At 37.1% G+C, this 26,346-nt stretch overlaps 1 protein-coding gene across 1 annotated transcript in view; it reads left to right on the top strand.

The window, feature by feature from the left end:
* LOC118205237 (uncharacterized) overlaps nt 1-24,331 on the top strand; it is a 79,509-nt gene extending 55,178 nt beyond the window's left edge. Inside the window, exons 22-29 of the mRNA XM_085823049.1 lie at nt 5,387-5,842; nt 7,876-8,334; nt 10,367-10,819; nt 12,852-13,280; nt 15,326-15,790; nt 18,398-18,847; nt 20,879-21,328; nt 23,381-24,331. Coding sequence (XP_085679175.1) covers nt 5,387-5,842; nt 7,876-8,334; nt 10,367-10,819; nt 12,852-13,280; nt 15,326-15,790; nt 18,398-18,847; nt 20,879-21,328; nt 23,381-24,252 — 4,034 coding nt within the window. The 3' untranslated portion in view covers nt 24,253-24,331. The remainder of the gene's footprint in view (nt 1-5,386; nt 5,843-7,875; nt 8,335-10,366; nt 10,820-12,851; nt 13,281-15,325; nt 15,791-18,397; nt 18,848-20,878; nt 21,329-23,380) is intronic.
* The last annotated feature ends 2,015 nt before the right edge of the window (nt 24,332-26,346 follow it).

Below are 26,346 nucleotides of genomic sequence, written 5' to 3'. Positions count from 1 at the left end.
TATCACCAGGCACCTCATTAAGAGAAAAATTTACATACCTCGGATAATATTTACAGACGCTTTACGGATTGGAGCGAGAGTACTTATATCGAATATGTAATAATTATTGCAGCCTTTTAAACGGAGAGTAATATTTTAAAATTCAGACAGTTTCTTCTTAAACGCGGTACGAATTCTCTGCTATACTCAAAAGAGTGGTTTGCTTGGCCAAACATAAAAATTTTAAGCTACTAAACTTCTCAATTTTCTCCGATGTATGAAGCAAATTTTAGCTTCTAAAACTGTACTGAATTTTGACAATGTTCTGAAGAATCACTAAAAAGTGTAGAATCTTGTCTTCTTCTATTTAGTTGTAATATATTGTAACCGAAATACCGAGTGTTTATTTAAATCATAACATTTCTATTTTCGCAAGGTTATGGAGGTAGAGGATACGGTGGTGGATACGGAGGTCGTGGAGCTGGAGCTGGTGCCGCATCTGCTGCTGCTGCAGGAGCTGGTGCAGGACAACAAGGACAAGACCAAGGAGCTGCTGCCGCTGCCGCCGCAGCTGCTGCTGCCGCCGCTGCTGCCCAAGGTTATGGAGGTAGAGGTGGTTACGGACAAGGTGCTGGTGCTGCGGGTGCTGCTGCTGCTGCTGCTGGAGCCGGAGCTGGTGCAGGGCAACAAAGACAAGACCAGGGAGCTGCTGCCGCCGCCGCTGCTGCCGCTGCCGCTGCTGCGCAAGGTTATGGAGGTAGAGGAGGATACGGACAAGGTGCTGGTGCTGCGGGCGCTGCTGCTGCTGCTGCTGGAGCAGGAGCTGGTGCAGGACAACAAGATCAAGACCAACAAGCTGCTGCCGCCGCCGCTGCTGCTGCCGCTGCTGCAGGAGGTATGTTATTTGTCCTTTACATTTGCAGTAATTTTCCGAAATAGAACATAACACGAGAGTTTTGAAAGTGTCTACAGATACAGAACGCAGTCTGAATATTTCGGACATAGAAGCCTCAATTCTTGTTTGCGTTTCTAGGATATTAAATATTCATCTGTCCGTAAAGAATATATGAATTACGAAATGGGAAATATTCTTTCTCTTACACTCAAGGTTCGTAACAGAACTTTGCTAATGGCGTTTATTTAGATTTCACTAATTTCTAAGTTGAATTCCGAATTCAATTTAACTTTCAGTCATTATTCTGCGAATTTGTTAGATATGTTGTGATCGAAAATCTTTTGTCTAGCAAATATTTTACTTCCACTTAAATTGCAGAATGTACAATTAAATCTGAATTTGAACTGTTCAAAATTAATGGAAACTTACAAGGACATTCCATTGATCCTTTGTTGTAATTGGAACCTTGCTGCAGTTTCAAATGCTAACACATATGATTTGTTTTGCTTTGTTTTGTTTTATACGGGCTCAGCCCTTCCGCCTGATTTGTTGAACCTTATGAAGAAAAGCGGGCGAATCCCTTCCAACAACAAACGACACGAGCCAGCGAGCCGGCCGTGTCCAAGTAAAACTAAAATTAATTTAGCAGCTTAACAAAAAATAAATAAATAAATAAATAAAACTAGCAGAAAAAACACATTTAAAGCCAAGCCTGGGAACTGAGTAACATAAAAATTAGCATAATGCAAAAATAACGAAATTATAAAAACGACCGTGAGAACCCTTCTCTACGAACCTCAAGACATCACAGAATATAAATAATAATATCAAAAGAAAATTGGGTTAGTAAACTAAAAAGAATAACACGGCATATAAAAACACATTAACCGAGGAAATATAATATACTAAGGCATATGTATACAATACTTCCTCGGGTATCCGACGAAAATTCTGAAAAACTTTCAATTTTACGAATTCCTATTAATCTGTAATTTTGAGAACAGCTCTCTATAATGAAACACAAAAAATCCTGAAAGATACATACAGCAGAACGCGTAGCTCATTTATTTTTACATAAGAACAATTTCAATAAAACGAATATTCGACTTCAATGATATTTATTTAGTTTCGCTGTATTTTCATTCGTTGCGAACGCCGTATTTTCTAAGTCACTGTCCTGCTCATGTCATTATTAGTAATAAAAAAATTCATTTTTTTCGGTCGACTGTAATACGACATCAGAAGCACTTTGTATTTCTTCCTTTATAAAACACAAATAATCTACGATATCTAAAGGTGCCGTAAAAACTTAGCAAGGACATCCCATATTGTTTGTTTTTGCCAAGAATCTAAAAACGATTAGTAGCTTCGATAAATTCTTTGTTTCTTATGATGGATCAATGATCTGAAATTATTTTCAAGTTCAGTAAAGAGATACGTATTGTTTAATACCAATTATACGTCCTCCTTTAACTATTCGTAAAATCATAACTACTTAACTTTAGAAATTCCCATGGTTAACACATAGATTATATGCATTCGATACATTATGTGTTTAGGTAACTGAAGACGTAGACAACACATTTTCATATCTATTTTTTAATCATCTAATCCTGTATCACCAGACACCTCATTAAGAGAAAAATTTACATACCTCGGATAATATTTACAGACGCTTTACGGATTGGAGCGAGAGTACTTATATCGAATATGTAATAATTATTGCAGCCTTTTAAACGGAGAGTAATATTTTAAAATTCAGACAGTTTCTTCTTAAACGCGGTACGAATTCTCTGCTATACTCAAAAGAGTGGTTTGCTTGGCCAAACATAAAAATTTTAAGCTACTAAACTTCTCAATTTTCTCCGATGTATGAAGCAAATTTTAGCTTCTAAAACTGTACTGAATTTTGACAATGTTCTGAAGAATCACTAAAAAGTGTAGAATCTTGTCTTCTTCTATTTAGTTGTAATATATTGTAACCGAAATACCGAGTGTTTATTTAAATCATAACATTTCTATTTTCGCAAGGTTATGGAGGTAGAGGATACGGTGGTGGATACGGAGGTCGTGGAGCTGGAGCTGGTGCCGCATCTGCTGCTGCTGCAGGAGCTGGTGCAGGACAACAAGGACAAGACCAAGGAGCTGCTGCCGCTGCCGCCGCAGCTGCTGCTGCCGCCGCTGCTGCCCAAGGTTATGGAGGTAGAGGTGGTTACGGACAAGGTGCTGGTGCTGCTGCTGCTGCTGCTGGAGCCGGAGCTGGTGCAGGGCAACAAAGACAAGACCAGGGAGCTGCTGCCGCCGCCGCTGCTGCCGCTGCCGCTGCTGCCCAAGGTTATGGAGGTAGAGGAGGATACGGACAAGGTGCTGGTGCTGCGGGCGCTGCTGCTGCTGCTGCTGGAGCAGGAGCTGGTGCAGGACAACAAGATCAAGACCAACAAGCTGCTGCCGCCGCCGCTGCTGCTGCCGCTGCTGCAGGAGGTATGTTATTTGTCCTTTACATTTGCAGTAATTTTCCGAAATAGAACATAACACGAGAGTTTTCAAAGTGTCTACAGATACAGAACGCAGTCTGAATATTTCGGACATAGAAGCCTCAATTCTTGTTTGCGTTTCTAGGATATTAAATATTCATCTGTCCGTAAAGAATATATGAATTACGAAATGGGAAATATTCTTTCTCTTACACTCTAGGTTCGTAACAGAACTTTGCTAATGGCGTTTAATTAGATTTCACTAATTTCTAAGTTGAATTCCGAATTCAATTTAACTTTCAGTCATTATTCTGCGAATTTGTTAGATATGTTGTGATCGAAAATCTTTTGTCTAGCAAATATTTTACTTCCACTTAAATTGCAGAATGTACAATTAAATCTGAATTTGAACTGTTCAAAATTAATGGAAACTTACAAGGACATTCCATTGATCCTTTGTTGTAATTGGAACCTTGCTGCAGTTTCAAATGCTAACACATATGATTTGTTTTGCTTTGTTTTGTTTTATACGGGCTCAGCCCTTCCGCCTGATTTGTTGAACCTTATGAAGAAAAGCGGGCGAATCCCTTCCAACAACAAACGACACGAGCCAGCGAGCCGGCCGTGTCCAAGTAAAACTAAAATTAATTTAGCAGCTTAACAAAAAATAAATAAATAAAAAAAAAAACTAGCAGAAAAAAACACATTTAAAGCCAAGCCTGGGAACTGAGTAACATAAAAATTAGCATAATGCAAAAATAACGAAATTATAAAAACGACCGTGAGAACCCTTCTCTACGAACCTCAAGACATCACAGAATATAAATAATAATATCAAAAGAAAATTGGGTTAGTAAACTAAAAAGAATAACACGGCATATAAAAACACATTAACCGAGGAAATATAATATACTAAGGCATATGTATACAATACTTCCTCGGGTATCCGACGAAAATTCTGAAAAACTTTCAATTTTACGAATTCCTATTAATCTGTAATTTTGAGAACAGCACTCTATAATGAAACACAAAAAATCCTGAAAGATACATACAGCAGAACGCGTAGCTCATTTATTTTTACATAAGAACAATTTCAATAAAACGAATATTCGACTTCAATGATATTTATTTAGTTTCGCTGTATTTTCATTCGTTGCGAACGCCGTATTTTCTAAGTCACTGTCCTGCTCATGTCATTATTAGTAATAAAAAAATTCATTTTTTTCGGTCGACTGTAATACGACATCAGAAGCACTTTGTATTTCTTCCTTTATAAAACACAAATAATCTACGATATCTAAAGGTGCCGTAAAAACTTAGCAAGGACATCCCATATTGTTTGTTTTTGCCAAGAATCTAAAAACGATTAGTAGCTTCGATAAATTCTTTGTTTCTTATGATGGATCAATGATCTGAAATTATTTTCAAGTTCAGTAAAGAGATACGTATTGTTTAATACCAATTATACGTCCTCCTTTAACTATTCGTAAAATCATAACTACTTAACTTTAGAAATTCCCATGGTTAACACATAGATTAGATGCATTCGATACATTATGTGTTTAGGTAACTGAAGACGTAGACAACACATTTTCATATCTATTTTTTAATCATCTAATCCTGTATCACCAGGCACCTCATTAAGAGAAAAATTTACATACCTCGGATAATATTTACAGACGCTTTACGGATTGGAGCGAGAGTACTTATATCGAATATGTAATAATTATTGCAGCCTTTTAAACGGAGAGTAATATTTTAAAATTCAGACAGTTTCTTCTTAAACGCGGTACGAATTCTCTGCTATACTCAAAAGAGTGGTTTGCTTGGCCAAACATAAAAATTTTAAGCTACTAAACTTCTCAATTTTCTCCGATGTATGAAGCAAATTTTAGCTTCTAAAACTGTACTGAATTTTGACAATGTTCTGAAGAATCACTAAAAAGTGTAGAATCTTGTCTTCTTCTATTTAGTTGTAATATATTGTAACCGAAATACCGAGTGTTTATTTAAATCATAACATTTCTATTTTCGCAAGGTTATGGAGGTAGAGGATACGGTGGTGGATACAGAGGTCGTGGAGCTGGAGCTGGTGCCGCATCTGCTGCTGCTGCAGGAGCTGGTGCAGGACAAGAAGGACAAGACCAAGGAGCTGCTGCCGCTGCCGCCGCAGCTGCTGCTGCCGCCGCTGCTGCCCAAGGTTATGGAGGTAGAGGTGGTTACGGACAAGGTGCTGGTGCTGCGGGTGCTGCTGCTGCTGCTGCTGGAGCCGGAGCTGGTGCAGGGCAACAAAGACAAGACCAGGGAGCTGCTGCCGCCGCCGCTGCTGCCGCTGCTGCCCAAGGTTATGGAGGTAGAGGAGGATACGGACAAGGTGCTGGTGCTGCGGGCGCTGCTGGTGCTGCTGGAGCAGAAGCTGGTGCAGGACAACAAGATCAAGACCAACAAGCTGCTGCCGCCGCCGCCGCCGCTGCTGCTGCCGCTGCTGCAGGAGGTATGTTATTTGTCCTTTACATTTGCAGTAATTTTCCGAAAGAGAACATAACACGAGAGTTTTGAAAGTGTCTACAGATACAGAACGCAGTCTGAATATTTCGGACATAGAAGCCTCAATTCTTGTTTGCGTTTCTAGGATATTAAATATTCATCTGTCCGTAAAGAATATATGAATTACGAAATGGGAAATATTCTTTCTCTTACACTCAAGGTTCGTAACAGAACTTTGCTAATGGCGTTTAATTAGATTTCACTAATTTCTAAGTTGAATTCCGAATTCAATTTAACTTTCAGTCATTATTCTGCGAATTTGTTAGATATGTTGTGATCGAAAATCTTTTGTCTAGCAAATATTTTACTTCCACTTAAATTGCAGAATGTACAATTAAATCTGAATTTGAACTGTTCAAAATTAATGGAAACTTACAAGGACATTCCATTGATCCTTTGTTGTAATTGGAACCTTGCTGCAGTTTCAAATGCTAACACATATGATTTGTTTTGCTTTCTTTTGTTTTATACGGGCTCAGCCCTTCCGCCTGATTTGTTGAACCTTATGAAGAAAAGCGGGCGAATCCCTTCCAACAACAAACGACACGAGCCAGCGAGCCGGCCGTGTCCAAGTAAAACTAAAATTAATTTAGCAGCTTAACAAAAAATAAATAAATAAATAAAAAAAACTAGCAGAAAAAAACACATTTAAAGCCAAGCCTGGGAACTGAGTAACATAAAAATTAGCATAATGCAAAAATAACGAAATTATAAAAACGACCGTGAGAACCCTTCTCTACGAACCTCAAGACATCACAGAATATAAATAATAATATCAAAAGAAAATTGGGTTAGTAAACTAAAAAGAATAACACGGCATATAAAAACACATTAACCGAGGAAATATAATATACTAAGGCATATGTATACAATACTTCCTCGGGTATCCGACGAAAATTCTGAAAAACTTTCAATTTTACGAATTCCTATTAATCTGTAATTTTGAGAACAGCTCTCTATAATGAAACACAAAAAATCCTGAAAGATACATACAGCAGAACGCGTAGCTCATTTATTTTTACATAAGAACAATTTCAATAAAACGAATATTCGACTTCAATGATATTTATTTAGTTTCGCTGTATTTTCATTCGTTGCGAACGCCGTATTTTCTAAGTCACTGTCCTGCTCATGTCATTATTAGTAATAAAAAAATTCATTTTTTTCGGTCGACTGTAATACGACATCAGAAGCACTTTGTATTTCTTCCTTTATAAAACACAAATAATCTACGATATCTAAAGGTGCCGTAAAAACTTAGCAAGGACATCCCATATTGTTTGTTTTTGCCAAGAATCTAAAAACGATTAGTAGCTTCGATAAATTCTTTGTTTCTTATGATGGATCAATGATCTGAAATTATTTTCAAGTTCAGTAAAGAGATACGTATTGTTTAATACCAATTATACGTCCTCCTTTAACTATTCGTAAAATCATAACTACTTAACTTTAGAAATTCCCATGGTTAACACATAGATTAGATGCATTCGATACATTATGTGTTTAGGTAACTGAAGACGTAGACAACACATTTTCATATCTATTTTTTAATCATCTAATCCTGTATCACCCGGCACCTCATTAAGAGAAAAATTTACATACCTCGGATAATATTTACAGACGCTTTACGGATTGGAGCGAGAGTACTTATATCGAATATGTAATAATTATTGCAGCCTTTTAAACGGAGAGTAATATTTTAAAAAATCAGACAGTTTCTTCTTAAACGCGGTACGAATTCTCTGCTATACTCAAAAGAGTGGTTTGCTTGGCCAAACATAAAAATTTTAAGCTACTAAACTTCTCAATTTTCTCCGATGTATGAAGCAAATTTTAGCTTCTAAAACTGTACTGAATTTTGACAATGTTCTGAAGAATCACTAAAAAGTGTAGAATCTTGTCTTCTTCTATTTAGTTGTAATATATTGTAACCGAAATACCGAGTGTTTATTTAAATCATAACATTTCTATTTTCGCAAGGTTATGGAGGTAGAGGATACGGTGGTGGATACGGAGGTCGTGGAGCTGGAGCTGGTGCCGCATCTGCTGCTGCTGCAGGAGCTGGTGCAGGACAAGAAGGACAAGACCAAGGAGCTGCTGCCGCTGCCGCCGCAGCTGCTGCTGCCGCCGCTGCTGCCCAAGGTTATGGAGGTAGAGGTGGTTACGGACAAGGTGCTGGTGCTGCGGGTGCTGCTGCTGCTGCTGCTGGAGCCGGAGCTGGTGCAGGGCAACAAAGACAAGACCAGGGAGCTGCTGCCGCCGCCGCTGCTGCCGCTGCCGCTGCTGCCCAAGGTTATGGAGGTAGAGGAGGATACGGACAAGGTGCTGGTGCTGCGGGCGCTGCTGCTGCTGGAGCAGGAGCTGGTGCAGGACAACAAGATCAAGACCAACAAGCTGCTGCCGCCGCCGCCGCCGCTGCTGCTGCCGCTGCTGCAGGAGGTATGTTATTTGTCCTTTACATTTGCAGTAATTTTCCGAAATAGAACATAACACGAGAGTTTTGAAAGTGTCTACAGATACAGAACGCAGTCTGAATATTTCGGACATAGAAGCCTCAATTCTTGTTTGCGTTTCTAGGATATTAAATATCCATCTGTCCGTAAAGAATATATGAATTACGAAATGGGAAATATTCTTTCTCTTACACTCAAGGTTCGTAACAGAACTTTGCTAATGGCGTTTAATTAGATTTCACTAATTTCTAAGTTGAATTCCGAATTCAATTTAGCTTTCAGTCATTATTCTGCGAATTTGTTAGATATGTTGTGATCGAAAATCTTTTGTCTAGCAAATATTTTACTTCCACTTAAATTGCAGAATGTACAATTAAATCTGAATTTGAACTGTTCAAAATTAATGGAAACTTACAAGGACATTCCATTGATCCTTTGTTGTAATTGGAACCTTGCTGCAGTTTCAAATGCTAACACATATGATTTGTTTTGCTTTCTTTTGTTTTATACGGGCTCAGCCCTTCCGCCTGATTTGTTGAACCTTATGAAGAAAAGCGGGCGAATCCCTTCCAACAACAAACGACACGAGCCAGCGAGCCGGCCGTGTCCAAGTAAAACTAAAATTAATTTAGCAGCTTAACAAAAAATAAATAAATAAATAAAAAAAACTAGCAGAAAAAAACACATTTAAAGCCAAGCCTGGGAACTGAGTAACATAAAAATTAGCATAATGCAAAAATAACGAAATTATAAAAACGACCGTGAGAACCCTTCTCTACGAACCTCAAGACATCACAGAATATAAATAATAATATCAAAAGAAAATTGGGTTAGTAAACTAAAAAGAATAACACGGCATATAAAAACACATTAACCGAGGAAATATAATATACTAAGGCATATGTATACAATACTTCCTCGGGTATCCGACGAAAATTCTGAAAAACTTTCAATTTTACGAATTCCTATTAATCTGTAATTTTGAGAACAGCTCTCTATAATGAAACACAAAAAATCCTGAAAGATACATACAGCAGAACGCGTAGCTCATTTATTTTTACATAAGAACAATTTCAATAAAACGAATATTCGACTTCAATGATATTTATTTAGTTTCGCTGTATTTTCATTCGTTGCGAACGCCGTATTTTCTAAGTCACTGTCCTGCTCATGTCATTATTAGTAATAAAAAAATTCATTTTTTTCGGTCGACTGTAATACGACATCAGAAGCACTTTGTATTTCTTCCTTTATAAAACACAAATAATCTACGATATCTAAAGGTGCCGTAAAAACTTAGCAAGGACATCCCATATTGTTTGTTTTTGCCAAGAATCTAAAAACGATTAGTAGCTTCGATAAATTCTTTGTTTCTTATGATGGATCAATGATCTGAAATTATTTTCAAGTTCAGTAAAGAGATACGTATTGTTTAATACCAATTATACGTCCTCCTTTAACTATTCGTAAAATCATAACTACTTAACTTTAGAAATTCCCATGGTTAACACATAGATTAGATGCATTCGATACATTATGTGTTTAGGTAACTGAAGACGTAGACAACACATTTTCATATCTATTTTTTAATCATCTAATCCTGTATCACCAGGCACCTCATTAAGAGAAAAATTTACATACCTCGGATAATATTTACAGACGCTTTACGGATTGGAGCGAGAGTACTTATATCGAATATGTAATAATTATTGCAGCCTTTTAAACGGAGAGTAATATTTTAAAATTCAGACAGTTTCTTCTTAAACGCGGTACGAATTCTCTGCTATACTCAAAAGAGTGGTTTGCTTGGCCAAACATAAAAATTTTAAGCTACTAAACTTCTCAATTTTCTCCGATGTATGAAGCAAATTTTAGCTTCTAAAACTGTACTGAATTTTGACAATGTTCTGAAGAATCACTAAAAAGTGTAGAATCTTGTCTTCTTCTATTTAGTTGTAATATATTGTAACCGAAATACCGAGTGTTTATTTAAATCATAACATTTCTATTTTCGCAAGGTTATGGAGGTAGAGGATACGGTGGTGGATACGGAGGTCGTGGAGCTGGAGCTGGTGCCGCATCTGCTGCTGCTGCAGGAGCTGGTGCAGGACAAGAAGGACAAGACCAAGGAGCTGCTGCCGCTGCCGCCGCAGCTGCTGCTGCCGCCGCTGCTGCCCAAGGTTATGGAGGTAGAGGTGGTTACGGACAAGGTGCTGGTGCTGCGGGTGCTGCTGCTGCTGGAGCCGGAGCTGGTGCAGGGCAACAAAGACAAGACCAGGGATCTGCTGCCGCCGCCGCTGCTGCCGCTGCCGCTGCTGCCCAAGGTTATGGAGGTAGAGGAGGATACGGACAAGGTGCTGGTGCTGCGGGCGCTGCTGCTGCTGCTGCTGGAGCAGGAGCTGGTGCAGGACAACAAGATCAAGACCAACAAGCTGCTGCCGCCGCCGCTGCTGCTGCCGCTGCTGCAGGAGGTATGTTATTTGTCCTTTACATTTGCAGTAATTTTCCGAAATAGAACATAACACGAGAGTTTTGAAAGTGTCTACAGATACAGAACGCAGTCTGGATATTTCGGACATAGAAGCCTCAATTCTTGTTTGCGTTTCTAGGATATTAAATATTCATCTGTCCGTAAAGAATATATGAATTACGAAATGGGAAATATTCTTTCTCTTACACTCAAGGTTCGTAACAGAACTTTGCTAATGGCGTTTAATTAGATTTCACTAATTTCTAAGTTGAATTCCGAATTCAATTTAACTTTCAGTCATTATTCTGCGAATTTGTTAGATATGTTGTGATCGAAAATCTTTTGTCTAGCAAATATTTTACTTCCACTTAAATTGCAGAATGTACAATTAAATCTGAATTTGAACTGTTCAAAATTAATGGAAACTTACAAGGACATTCCATTGATCCTTTCTTGTAATTGGAACCTTGCTGCAGTTTCAAATGCTAACACATATGATTTGTTTTGCTTTCTTTTGTTTTATACGGGCTCAGCCCTTCCGCATGATTTGTTGAACCTTATGAAGAAAAGCGGGCGAATCCCTTCCAACAACAAACGACACGAGCCAGCGAGCCGGCCGTGTCCAAGTAAAACTAAAATTAATTTAGCAGCTTAACAAAAAATAAATAAATAAATAAATAAAACTAGCAGAAAAAAACACATTTAAAGCCAAGCCTGGGAACTGAGTAACATAAAAATTAGCATAATGCAAAAATAACGAAATTATAAAAACGACCGTGAGAACCCTTCTCTACGAACCTCAAGACATCAAAGATTATAAATAATAATACCAAAAGAAAATTGGGTTAGTAAACTAAAAAGAATAACACGGCATATAAAAACACATTTACCGAGGAAATATAATATACCAAGACATTTGTATACAATATTTCCTCGGGTATCCGACGAAAATTCTGAAAAACTTTCAATTTTACGAATTCCTATTAATCTGTAATTTTGAGAACAGCTCTCTATAATTAAACACAAAAAATCCTGAAAGATACATACAGCAGAACGCGTAGCTCATTTATTTTTACATAAGAGCAATTTCAATAAAAGGAATATTCGACTTCAATGATATTTATTTAGTTTCGCTGTATTTTCATTCGTTGCGAACGCCGTATTCTCTAAGTCACTGTCCTGCTCATATCATTATTAGTAATAAAAAAATTCATTTTTTTCGGTCGACTGGAATACGACATCAGAAGCACTTTGTATTTCTTCCTTTATAAAACACAAATAATCTACGATATCTAAAGGTGCCGTAAAAACTTAGCAAGGACATCCCATATTGTTTGTTTTTGCCAAGAATCTAAAAACGTTTCATAGCTTCGATAAATTCTTTGTTTCTTATGATGGATCAATGATCTGAAATTATTTTCAAGTTCAGTAAAGACATATGTATTGTTTAATACCAATTATACGTCCTCCTTTACCTATTCGTAAAATCATAACTACTTAACTTTAGAAATTCCCATGGTTAACACATAGATTAGATGCATTCGATACATTATGTGTTTAGGTAACTGAAGACGTAGACAACACATTTTCATATCTATTTTTTAATCATCTAATCCTGTATCACCAGGCACCTCATTAAGAGAAAAATTTACATACCTCGGATAATATTTACAGACGCTTTACGGATTGGAGCGAGAGTACTTATATCGAATATGTAATAATTATTGCAGCCTTTTAAACGGAGAGTAATATTTTAAAATTCAGACAGTTTCTTCTTAAACGCGGTACGAATTCTCTGCTATACTCAAAAGAGTGGTTTGCTTGGCCAAACATAAAAATTTTAAGCTACTAAACTTCTCAATTTTCTCCGATGTATGAAGCAAATTTTAGCTTCTAAAACTGTACTGAATTTTGACAATGTTCTGAAGAATCACTAAAAAGTGTAGAATCTTGTCTTCTTCTATTTAGTTGTAATATATTGTAACCGAAATACCGAGTGTTTATTTAAATCATAACATTTCTATTTTCGCAAGGTTATGGAGGTAGAGGATACGGTGGTGGATACGGAGGTCGTGGAGCTGGAGCTGGTGCCGCATCTGCTGCTGCTGCAGGAGCAGGTGCAGGACAACAAGGACAAGACCAAGGAGCTGCTGCCGCTGCCGCCGCTGCTGCCCAAGGTTATGGAGGTAGAGGTGGTTACGGACAAGGTGCTGGTGCTGCGGGTGCTGCTGCTGCTGGAGCCGGAGCTGGTGCAGGGCAACAAAGACAAGACCAGGGAGCTGCTGCCGCCGCCGCTGCTGCCCAAGGTTATGGAGGTAGAGGAGGATACGGACAAGGTGCTGGTGCTGCGGGCGCTGCTGCTGCTGCTGCTGGAGCAGGAGCTGGTGCAGGACAACAAGATCAAGACCAACAAGCTGCTGCTGCCGCCGACGCCGCGGCTGCTGCTGTCGCTGCTGCAGGAGGTATGTTATTTGTCCTTTACATTTGCAGTAATTTTCCGAAATAGAACATAACACGAGAGTTTTGAAAGTGTCTACAGATACAGAACCCAGTCTGAATATTTCGGACATAGAAGCCTCAATTCTTGTTTGCGTTTCTAGGATATTAAATATTCATCTGTCCGTAAAGAATATATGAATTACGAAATGGGAAATATTCTTACTCTTACACTCAAGGTTCGTAACAGATCTTTGCTAATGGCGTTTAATTAGATTTCACTAATTTCTAAGTTGAATTCCGAATTCAATTTAACTTTCAGTCATTATTCTGCGAATTTGTTAGATATGTTGTGATCGAAAATCTTTTGTCTAGCAAATATTTTACTTCCACTTAAATTGCAGAATGTACAATTAACTCTGAATTTGAACTGTTCGAAACTAATGGAAACTTACAAGGACATTCCATTGATCCTTTGTTGTAATTGAAACTTTGCTGCAGTTTCAAATGCTAACACATATGATTTGTTTTGCTTTGTTTTGCTTTATACGGGCTCAGCCTGATTTGTTGAACCTTATGAAGAAAAGCGGGCGAATCCCTTCCAACAACAAACGACACGAGCCAGCGAGCCGGCCGTGTCCAAGTAAAACTAAAATTAATTTAGCAGCTTAACAAAAAATAAATAAATAAATAAATAAATAAAGAGAATAAAATAAAAAAACTAGCAGAAAAAAACACATTTAAAGCCAAGCCTGGGAACTGAGTAACATAAAAATTAGCATAATGCAAAAATAACGAAATTATAAAAACGACCGTGAGAACCCTTCTCTACGAACCTCAAGACATCACAGAATATAAATAATAATATCAAAAGAAAATTGGGTTAGTAAACTAAAAAGAATAACACGGCATATAAAAACACATTAACCGAGGAAATATAATATACTAAGACATATGTATACAATATTTCCTCGGGTATCCGACGAAAATTCTGAAAAACTTTCAATTTTACGAATTCCTATTAATCTGTAATTTTGAGAACAGCTATCTATAATGAAACACAAAAAATCCTGAAAGATACATACAGCAGAACGCGTAGCTGATTTATTTTTACATGAGAACAATTTCAGTAAAACGAATATTCGACTTCAATGATATTTATTTAGTTTCGCTGTATTTTCATTCGTTGCGAACGCCGTATTTTCTAAGTCACTGTCCTGCTCATGTCATTATTAGTAATAAAAAAATTCATTTTTTTCGGTCGACTGTAATACGACATCAGAAGCACTTTGTATTTCTTCCTTTATAAAACACAAATAATCTACGATATCTAAAGGTGCCGTAAAGACTTAGCAAGGACATCCCATATTGTTTGTTTTTGCCAAGAATCTAAAAACGATTAGTAGCTTCGATAAATTCTTTGTTTCTTATGATGGATCAATGATCTGAAATTATTTTCAAGTTCAGTAAAGTGATACGTATTGTTTAATACCAATTATACGTCCTCCTTTACCTATTCGTAAAATCATAACTACTTAACTTTAGAAATTCCCATGGTTAACACATAGATTAGATGCATTCGATACATTATGTGTTTAGGTAACTGAAGACGTAGACAACACATTTTCATATCTATTTTTTAATCATCTAATCCTGTATCACCAGGCACCTCATTAAGAGAAAAATTTACATACTTCGGATAATATTTACAGACGCTTTACGGATTGGAGCGAGTGTACTTATTTCGAATATGTAATAATTATTGCAGCCTTTTAAACGGAGAGTAATATTTTAAAATTCAGACAGTTTCTTCTTAAACGCGGTACGAATTCTCTGCTATACTCAAAAGAGTGGTTTGCTTGGCCAAACGTAAAAATTTTAAGCTACTAAACTTCTCAATTTTCTCCGATGTATGAAGCAAATTTTAGCTTCTAAAACTGTACTGAATTTTGACAATGTTCTGAAGAATCACTAAAAAGTGTAGAATCTTGTCTTCTTCTATTTAGTTGTAATATATTGTAACCGAAATACCGAGTGTTTATTTAAATCATAACATTTCTATTTTCGCAAGGTTATGGAGGTAGAGGATACGGTGGTGGATACGGAGGTCGTGGAGCTGGAGCTGGTGCCGCATCTGCTGCTGCTGCAGGAGCTGGTGCAGGACAACAAGGACAAGACCAAGGAGCTGCTGCCGCTGCCGCCGCAGCTGCTGCTGCCGCCGCTGCTGCCCAAGGTTATGGAGGTAGAGGTGCTTACGGACAAGGTGCTGGTGCTGCGGGTGCTGCTGCTGCTGCTGCTGGAGCCGGAGCTGGTGCAGGGCAACAAAGACAAGACCAGGGAGCTGCTGCCGCCGCCGCTGCTGCCGCTGCCGCTGCTGCCCAAGGTTATGGAGGTAGAGGAGGATACGGACAAGGTGCTGGTGCTGCGGGCGCTGCTGCTGCTGCTGCTGGAGCAGGAGCTGGTGCAGGACAACAAGATCAAGACCAACAAGCTGCTGCCGCCGCCGCCGCCGCTGCTGCTGCCGCTGCTGCAGGAGGTATGTTATTTGTCCTTTACATTTGCAGTAATTTTCCGAAATAGAACATAACACGAGAGTTTTGAAAGTGTCTACAGATACAGAACGCAGTCTGAATATTTCGGACATAGAAGCCTCAATTCTTGTTTGCGTTTCTAGGATATTAAATATTCATCTGTCCGTAAAGAATATATGAATTACGAAATGGGAAATATTTTTTCTCTTACACTCAAGGTTCGTAACAGAACTTTGCTAATGGCGTTTAATTAGATTTCACTAATTTCTAAGTTGAATTCCGAATTCAATTTAACTTTCAGTCATTATTCTGCGAATTTGTTAGATATGTTGTGATCGAAAATCTTTTGTCTAGCAAATATTTTACTTCCACTTAAATTGCAGAATGTACAATTAACTCTGAATTTGAACTGTTCAAAACTAATGGAAACTTACATGGACATTCCATTGATCCTTTGTTGTAATTGGAACCTTGCTGCAGTTTCAAATGCTAACACATATGATTTGTTTTGCTTTGTTTTGTTTTATACGGACTCAGCCCTTCCGCCTGATTTGTTGAACCTTATGAAGAAAAGCGGGCGAATCCCTTCCAACAACAAACGACACGAGCCAGCGAGCCGGCCTTGTCCAAGTAAAACTAAAATTAATTTAGCAGCTTAACAAAAAAAAAATAAATAAATAAAGAGAATAAAATAAAAAAACTAGCAGAAAAAAACACATTTAAAGCCAAGCCTGGAAACTGAGTAACATAAAAATTAGCATAATGCAAAAATAACGAAATTATAAAAACGACCGTGAGAACCCTTCTCTACGAACCTCAAGACATCACAGAATATAAATAATAAAATTAAAAGAAAATTGGGTTAGTAAACTAAAAAGAATAACACGGCATATAAAAACACATTAACCGAGGAAATATAATATACTAAGGCATATGTGAACTATTCGTGAACTATTCGAGGGAGACACAATCCGCCTTGTCCCAGCGGGACCATATGATTAAAAATAGGTCAACCCTCCTCCAAACCACGCTGATAAAACATCACAGAAAACATAAAATAACCAACCAAAATAAAGAAGGGTTAGTAGAAGAACTAAAGATAAGAAAATGACACAAAACACAAACAACAACTTACGCAATCAAACAATCACAGACAAAAACACTCACAGAGAGGCTGTTTCTGTCACATAATAAAACTCGCTTCAAACCATAAAACAACATAAATAACTAAGCACCTCAAAGGTTCATTGCGGAATTCCCAAAAGGAAAAGAACCTGCAGAAGGTCATACCAAGGTCGCACGTAATAAGGTGTTCTATAGTTAAAAATGCAATAGAAAATAAATATAATCTGACAGAAATATTAATTTTAACTTTGCCACTTAAAGCCCCGGTTAGAGCAGAACAAAATAACTACATCATCAAGTAAAATAAAATACAAGTACAATAAAATACAACTACTACAAGTAAAATAAAATCCTCGGTTCACTAAGACATATGTATATAATATTTCCTCGGGTATCCGACGAAAATTCTGAAAAACTTTCAATTTTACGAATTCCTATTAATCAGTAATTTTGAGAACAGCTCTCTATAATGAAACACAAAAAATCCTGAAAGATACATACAGCAGAACGCGTAGCTCATTTAGTTTTACATAAGAACACTTTCAATAAAACGAATATTCGACTTCAATGATATTTATTTAGTTTCGCTGTATTTTCATTCGTTGCGAACGCCGTATTTTCTAAGTCACTGTCCTGCTCATGTCATTATTAGTAATAAAAAAATTCATTTTTATCGGACGACTGTAATACGACATCAGAAGCACTTTGTATTTCTTCCTTTATAAAACACAAATAATCTACGATATCTAAAGGTGGCGTAAAAACTTAGCAAGGACATCCCATATTGTTTGTTTTTGCCAAGAATCTAAAAACGATTAGTAGCTTCGATAAATTCTTTGTTTCTTATGATGGATCGATGATCTGAAATTATTTTCAAGTTCAGTAAAGAGATACATATTGTTTAATACCAATTATACGTCCTCATTTACCTATTCGTAAAATCATAACTATTTAACTTTAGAAATTCCCAAGGTTAACACATAGATTAGATGCATTCGATACATTATGCGTTTAGGTAACTGAAGACGTAGACAACACATTTTCATATCTATTTTTTAATCATCTAATCCTGTATCACCAGGCACCTCATTAAGAGAAAAATTTACATACCTCGGATAATATTTACAGACGCTTTACGGATTGGACCGAGAGTACTTATATCGAATATGTAATAATTATTGCAGCCTTTTAAACGGAGAGCAATATTTTGAAATTCACACAGTTTCTTCTTAAACGCGGTACGAATTCTCTGCTATACTCAAAAGAGTGGTTTGCTTGGCCAAACATAAAAATTTTAAGCTACTAAACTTCTCAATTTTCTCCGATGTATGAAGCAAATTTTAGCTTCTAAAACTGTACTGAATTTTGACAATGTTCTGAAGAATCACTAAAAAGTGTAGAATCTTGTCTTCTTCTATTTAGTTGTAATATATTGTAACCGAAATACCGAGTGTTTATTTAAATCATAACATTTCTATTTTCGCAAGGTTATGGAGGTAGAGGATACGGTGGTGGATACGGAGGTCGTGGAGCTGGATCTGGTGCCGCATCTGCTGCTGCTGCAGGAGCTGGTGCAGGACAACAAGGACAAGACCAAGGAGCTGCTGCCGCTGCCGCCGCAGCTGCTGCTGCCGCCGCTGCTGCACAAGGTTATGGAGGTAGGGGTGGTTACGGACAAGGTGCTGGTGCTGCGGGTGCTGCTGCTGCTGGAGCCGGAGCTGGTGCAGGGCAACAAAGACAAGACCAGGGAGCTGCTGCCGCCGCCGCTGCTGCCGCTGCCGCAGCTGCCCAAGGTTATGGAGGTAGAGGAGGATACGGACGTGGTGCTGGTGCTGCGGGCGCTGCTGCTGCTGCTGCTGGAGCAGGAGCTGGTGCAGGACAACAAGATCAAGACCAACAAGCTGCTGCTGCCGCCGCCGCTGCTGCTGCTGCAGGAGGTAAGTTATTTGTCCTTTACATTTGCAGTAATTTTCCGAAATAGAACATAACACGAGAGTTTTGAAAGTGTCTACAGATACAGAACCCAGTCTGAATATTTCGGACATAGAAGCCTCAATTCTTGTTTGCGTTTCTAGGATATTAAATATTCATCTGTCCGTAAAGAATATATGAATTACGAAATGGGAAATATTCTTTCTCTTACATTCAAGGTTCGTAACAGAACTTTGCTAATGGCGTTTAATTAGATTTCACTAATTTCTAAGTTGAATTCCGAATTCAATTTAACTTTCAGTCATTATTCTGCGAATTTGTTAGATATGTTGTGATCGAAAATCTTTTGTCTAGCAAATATTTTACTTCCACTTAAATTGCAGAATGTACAATTAAATCTGAATTTGAACTGTTCAAAATTAATGGAAACTTACAAGGACATTCCATTGATCCTTTGTTGTAATTGGAACCTTGCTGCAGTTTCAAATGCTAACACATATGATTTGTTTTGCTTTCTTTTGTTTTATACGGGCTCAGCCCTTCCGCCTGATTTTTTGAACCTTATGAAGAAAAGCGGGTGAATCCATTCCAAGAACAAACGACACGAGCCAGCGAGCTGGCCGTGTCCAAGTAAAACTAAAATTAATTTAGCAGCTTAACAAAAAATAAATAAATAAATAAATAAAACTAGCAGAAAAAAACACATTTAAAGCCAAGCCTGGAAACTGAGTAACATAAAAATTAGCATAATGCAAAAATAACGAAATTATAAAAACGACCGTGAGAACCCTTCTCTACGAACCTCAAGACATCACAGAATATAAATAATAAAATCAAAAGAAAATTGGGTTAGTAAACTAAAAAGAATAACACGGCATATAAAAACACATTAACCGAGGAAATATAATATACTAAGACATATGTATACAATATTTCCTCGGGTATCCGACGAAAATTCTGAAAAACTTTCAATTTTACGAATTCCTATTAATCTGTAATTTTGAGAACAGCTCTCTATAATGAAACACAAAAAATCCTGAAACATACATACAGCAGAACGCGTAGCTCATTTATTTTTACATAAGAACAATTTCAATAAAACGAATATTCGACTTCAATGATATTTATTTAGTTTCGCTGTATTTTCATTCGTTGCGAACGCCGTATTTTCTAAGTCACTGTCCTGCTCATGTCATTATTAGTAATAAAAAAATTCATTTTTATCGGACGACTGTAATACGACATCAGAAGCACTTTGTATTTCTTCCTTTATAAAACACAAATAATCTACGATATCTAAAGGTGCCGTAAAAACTTAGCAAGGACATCCCATATTGTTTGTTTTTGCCAAGAATCTAAAAACGATTAGTAGCTTCGATAAATTCTTTGTTTCTTATGATGGATCGATGATCTGAAATTATTTTCAAGTTCAGTAAAGAGATACATATTGTTTAATACCAATTATACGTCCTCATTTACCTATTCGTAAAATCATAACTACTTAACTTTAGAAATTCCCATGGTTAACACATAGATTAGATGCATTCGATACATTATGTGTTTAGGAAACTGAAGACGTAGACAACACATTTTCATATCTATTTTTTAATCATCTAATCCTGTATCACGAGGCACCTCATTAAGAGAAAAATTTACATACCTCGGATAATATTTACAGACGCTTTACGGATTGGAGCGAGAGTACTTATATCGAATATGTAATAATTATTGCAGCCTTTTAAACGGAGAGTAATATTTTAAAATTCAGACAGTTTCTTCTTAAACGCGGTACGAATTCTCTGCTATACTCAAAAGAGTGGTTTGCTTGCCAAACATAAAAATTTTAAGGTACTAAACTTCTCAATTTTCTCCGATGTATGAAGCAAATTTTAGCTTCTAAAACTATACTGAATTTTGACAATGTTCTGAAGAATCACTAAAAAGTGTAGAATCTTGTCTTCTTCTCTTTAGTTGTAATATATTGTAACCGAAATACCGAGTGTTTATTTAAATCATAACATTTTTATTTTCGCAAGGTTATGGAGGTAGAGGATACGGTAGTGGATACGGAGGTCGTGGAGCTGGAGCTGGTGCCGCATCTGCTGCTGCTGCAGGAGCTGGTGCAGGACAACAAGGACAAGACCAAGGAGCTGCTGCCGCTGCCGCCGCAGCTGCTGCTGCCGCCGCTGCTGCCCAAGGTTATGGAGGTAGAGGTGGTTACGGACAAGGTGCTGGTGCTGCGGGTGCTGCTGCTGCTGGAGCCGGAGCTGGTGCAGGGCAACAAAGACAAGACCAGGGAGCTGCTGCCGCCGCCGCTGCTGCCGCTGCCGCTGCTGCCCAAGGTTATCGAGGTAGAGGAGGATACGGACGTGGTGCTGGTGCTGCGGGCGCTGGTGCTGCTGGAGCGGGAGCTGGTGCAGGACAACAAGATCAAGACCAACAAGCTGCTGCCGCCGCCGCCGCTGTTGCTGCCGCTGCTGCAGGAGGTATGTTATTTGTCCTTTACATTTGCAGTAATTTTCCGAAATAGAACATAACACGAGAGTTTTGAAAGTGTCTACAGATACAGAACCCAGTCTGAATATTTCGGACATAGAAGCCTCAATTTTTGTTTGCGTTTCTAGGATATTAAATATTCATCTGTCCGTAAAGAATATATGAATAACGAAATGGGAAATATTCTTTCTCTTACACTCAAGGTTCGTAACAGAACTTTGCTAATAGCGTTTAATTAGATTTCACTAATTTCTAAGTAGAATTCCGAATTCAATTTAACTTTCAGTCATTATTCTGCGAATTTGTTAGATATGTTGTGATCGAAAATCTTTTGTCTTGCAAAACTTTTACTTCCACTTAAATTGCAGAATGTACAATTAACTCTGAATTTGAACTGTTCAAAACTAATGGAAACTTACAAGGACATTCCATTGATCATTTTTTGTAATTGGAACGTTGCTGCAGTTTCAAATGCTAATACATTTGTTTTGCTTTGTTTTGTTTTATACGGGCTCAGCCCTTCCGCCTGATTTGTTGAACTTTATGAAGGATAGCGGGCGAATCCCTTCCAACAACAAACGACACGAGCCAGCGAGCCGGCCGTGTCCAAGTAAAACTAAAATTAATTTAGCAGCTTAACAAAAATAAATAAATAAATAAAGAGAATAAAATAAAAAAACTAGCAGAATAAAACACATATAAAGAACGTCCCGGAAAGCCAAGCCTGGGAACTGAGTAACATAAAAATTAGCATAATGCAAAAATAACGAAATTATAAAAACGACCGTGAGAACCCTTCTCTACGAACCTCAAGACATCACAGAATATAAATAATAAAATCAAAAGAAAATTGGGTTAGTAAACTAAAAAGAATAACACGGCATATAAAAACACATTAACCGAGGAAATATAATATACTAAGACATATGTATACAATATTTCCTCGGGTATCCGACGAAAATTCTGAAAAACTTTCAATTTTACGAATTCCTATTAATCTGTAATTTTGAGAACAGCTCTCTATAATGAAACACAAAAAATCCTGAGAGATACATACAGCAGAACGCGTAGCTCATTTATTTTTACATAAGAACAATTTCAATAAAACGAATATTCGACTTCAATGATATTTATTTAGTTTCGCTGTATTTTCATTCGTTGCGAACGCCGTATTTTCTAAGTCACTGTCCTGCTCATGTCATTATTAGTAATAAAAAAATTCATTTTTATCGGACGACTGTAATACGACATCAGAAGCACTTTGTATTTCTTCCTTTATAAAACACAAATAATCTACGATATCTAAAGGTGCCGTAAAACCTTAGCAAGGACATCCCATATTGTTTGTTTTTGCCAAGAATCTAAAAACGATTAGTAGCTTCGATAAATTCTTTGTTTCTTATGATGGATCGATGATCTGAAATTATTTTCAAGTTCAGTAAAGAGATACATATTGTTTAATACCAATTACACGTACTCCTTTACCTATTCGTAAAATCATAACTACTTAACTTTAGAAATTCCCAAGGTTAACACATAGATTAGATGCATTCGATACATTATGTGTTTAGGAAACTGAAGACGTAGACAACACATTTTCATTCTATTTTTTAAACATCTAATCCTGTATCACCAGGCACCTCATAAAGATAAAAATTTACATACCTCGGATAATATTTACAGACGCTTTACGGATTGGAGCGAGAGTACTTATATCGAATATATAATAATTATTGCAGCCTTTTAAACGGAGAGTAATATTTTAAAATTCAGACAGTTTCTTCTTAAACGCGGTACGAATTCTCTGCTATACTCAAAAGAGTGGTTTGCTTGGCCAAACATAAAAATTTTAAGGTACTAAACTTCTCAATTTTCTCCGATGTATGAAGCAAATTTTAGCTTCTAAAACTGTACTGAATTTTGACAATGTTCTGAAGAATCACTAAAATGTGTAGAATCTTGTCTTCTTCTCTTTAGTTGTAATATATTGTAACCGAAATACCGAGTGTTTATTTAAATCATAACATTTCTATTTTCGCAAGGTTATGGAGGTAGAGGATACGGTGGTGGATACGGAGGTCGTGGAGCTGGAGCTGGTGCCGCATCTGCTGCTGCTGCAGGAGCTGGTGCAGGACAACAAGGACAAGACCAAGGAGCTGCTGCCCCTGCCGCCTCAGCTGTTGCTGCCGCCGCTGCTGCCCAAGGTTATAGTGGTAGAGGTGGATACGGACGTGGTGCTGGTGCTGCCAGCGCTGCTGCTGCTGCTGGAGCAGGAGCTGGTGCGGAACAACAAGATCAAGACCAAGGTGCTGCCGCTGCCGCTGCCGCTGCTGCTGCAGCTGCCGCCGCTGCTGCTGCGCAAGGTTATGTAGGCAGAGGTGGATACGGATCTGGTGCTGTTGCTGCAGGTGCTGCTGCTGCTGGAGCAGGAGCTGGTGCAGGAGAACAAGGACGAGGCTATGACTTCCTTGCCGATGCCGCTGCTTTAGCGTCTGCTGCTGCTTCTGCTTTCGGTGCCGGAGGTTACGATCGCAGAGGACCTGCAGCTGCTTCCAGCGCTGCAGCCGCGTCTTCGGCTGCTAATAGTTCTCCTGTGAGTTCAACAGTTTATTCCACTATTTCACGATTGTCATCAGCTTCGTCTTCGTCTAGAGTTTCTTCTGCTGCTTCTGCTCTCGCATCGGGTGGTTATTTCAATGCTAACGCATTGTCTTCAGTTATTTCTAGTTTGGCGTCCCAAGTTCGCTCCACATCTGCAGATCTTTCTGGGTGTGAAATCCTTGTGCAAGTGCTCTTAGAAATTTTATCTGCCCTTGTTCACATACTAAATTCTTCAAATATTGGTCAAGTTGATTTGAGTTCTATTAGTTCTGCTTCTAATCTTGTTTCTAACTCACTTTATGCTTTAGCTTAAAGATAATTTTTAAGTATTTGTTTATCTTATTGATGTACCATTTTTCTTGGAAAATAAATTTCTGTCTTGCATATGTTAATATTGTGTCTTTATTTTTATGTGAGTGTTCTTAATCTTTCCTTTTTTTAAACATTAAGCAAATGTTAACCACATAGAATTGCAATTCGTAATGGTATTATTCATTGCTAGTAAGAAATAAGCCTATGCTTTTTGATTGGTTTGTGTATGTGCCAAATTCTATACAATGATAATTTTAATTATTGACTTAGGACACAGAATATTGGGGAAAGCTGGATTAGCATAAAGAAGCTGACCAGTGCATCCCCTTTTCTTTAGTACGTTTTTTATATTCCATTCAAAATATTATGTATATATCGCGCAATTGTAGTTATGATTAGATCAATTTGCATTTCTTTCGATTTTTTTCCTTTCTTTCTTTTTTTGTTTTGTTTTGTTTTTGCCGTGAGGGGGGACATTAGCAATTTATCTAGAAATTTTTAATTCTTACTTACACTAAACTTTATGTGATGTTTAGATAGAGTTTGTTTTTACGTACACTGCACATCAAAGAAAAAAATGGACATTTCTATATCCCCCGTGCTACCGGACCGATTGACGAAATTCAAATTGCGCTCTTCATGTCCCTAAAGCGCGACTAAGGATATATATATATATATATATATAGCATTGCTGTAACTTAATGAGACTTAACTTAATTGAAAAAAAACGGGACTTTTCTGAACTAATATACCATTTTTATACATATTTCGATTCTACGATCCAAATTTTGCGAAAATTCTAAATTTTGTAAAATGTGGTGCGAAATTTACGTAGAAATTCAAAAATTTATTTTTGTGCATTTTTTTCAGTTTGTGCCGGGAATAATTCACTTGGAGAACTTCTTAATATATTGTAATCTATTTTCCTTTTCCTTCCATTGTGCAGGAGCGAAAAAAAGTTACATCGTTTCTATGATTTCACATTGTGGATGAGCGAGAAGTCAAAACGTTCTTATTTTCAAATAATTTTAACAAAGTTCCTTAACCACATTTGCTGTTATTATCTTATTCACCAAATATCCCAAATTTCAAAACTCGCCAATATAATAAATTCAGCTATTTCTTCGGCAATTTTGAATAACAAATTCTGGTACTATTCGGTTTTGAGTGCCGTAAAAAATCGCCAAACTATTGTTGATGCCAATGCTGCCAAAAATAATTGCGGCAACCCTTACACAAGCAAGGAAGTATAATAGTAAATAACTATTTAAGATTGATGCTTTAATTTAGATAAAAAGTTACTTTCATATAGTACTTTTTTATTATTATAATTTATATAAAAAAGGGTAAACATGACTGAATGGAAGCTTAAGAGTAAATAACTGTTTCAGATCATTATTTTAATTTAGATAAAAGTTTAATTTCACATCATACAATTCATTATTATTATTATTTATATAAAAAGGTTAAAATAACTGAATGGAAACATAATAGTAAATAACTACTTCTGATTTTTATTTTAATTTAGATGAGACGTTAATTTCATATAGTACAATTTTGTATTACTTTATGAAAAAAATCTGATGTGTACACCACATGACTTCCTTGTACGGAATATTAAATTATACGCATTTTTTCTTGCATTTCATTTAAATTTATTGGATTGAATTAAATCTTCTTCGGCGACAGCGCATGAATCACAATAGAATAAATGCATTCTTTAAAATTCACTCTAGTATTTGTTTACCATAGCGACACTCTGGCGCTAGATTCACTTAACAGTATTATATTTCGTTCATATTATAACTCATAATGCCTAAAATGTATATCATTTAAAGAATAGTATTATCTAATCGTTGTAACATATTCTATTCAAATACTATAATAAAGCTAGAATGATGTATAAAGGAAATTAAGCAAACAAAACAAAATAGAACCAGTTTTTCACAGACGATTGAGTATTTCTCATTCAATTCATTCAGTTCTCACTTCGCGAGAAGGAAAAAATACATAAAAACTCAAAATATCTATATTAAAAATTACGAAGTAAATCTTAAACACTTATTTCCTCGAAAAAATTCCAAAAAGGATTAAG

Source organism: Stegodyphus dumicola, chromosome 8, assembly GCF_044657685.1.
Source record: "Stegodyphus dumicola isolate Sdum_Otavi_A_Nest chromosome 8, ASM4465768v1".
Taxonomy (NCBI): domain Eukaryota; kingdom Metazoa; phylum Arthropoda; class Arachnida; order Araneae; family Eresidae; genus Stegodyphus; species Stegodyphus dumicola.
Note: the sequence above shows the minus strand (reverse complement) of the source record. Positions and strands in the feature narration are given on the sequence as shown.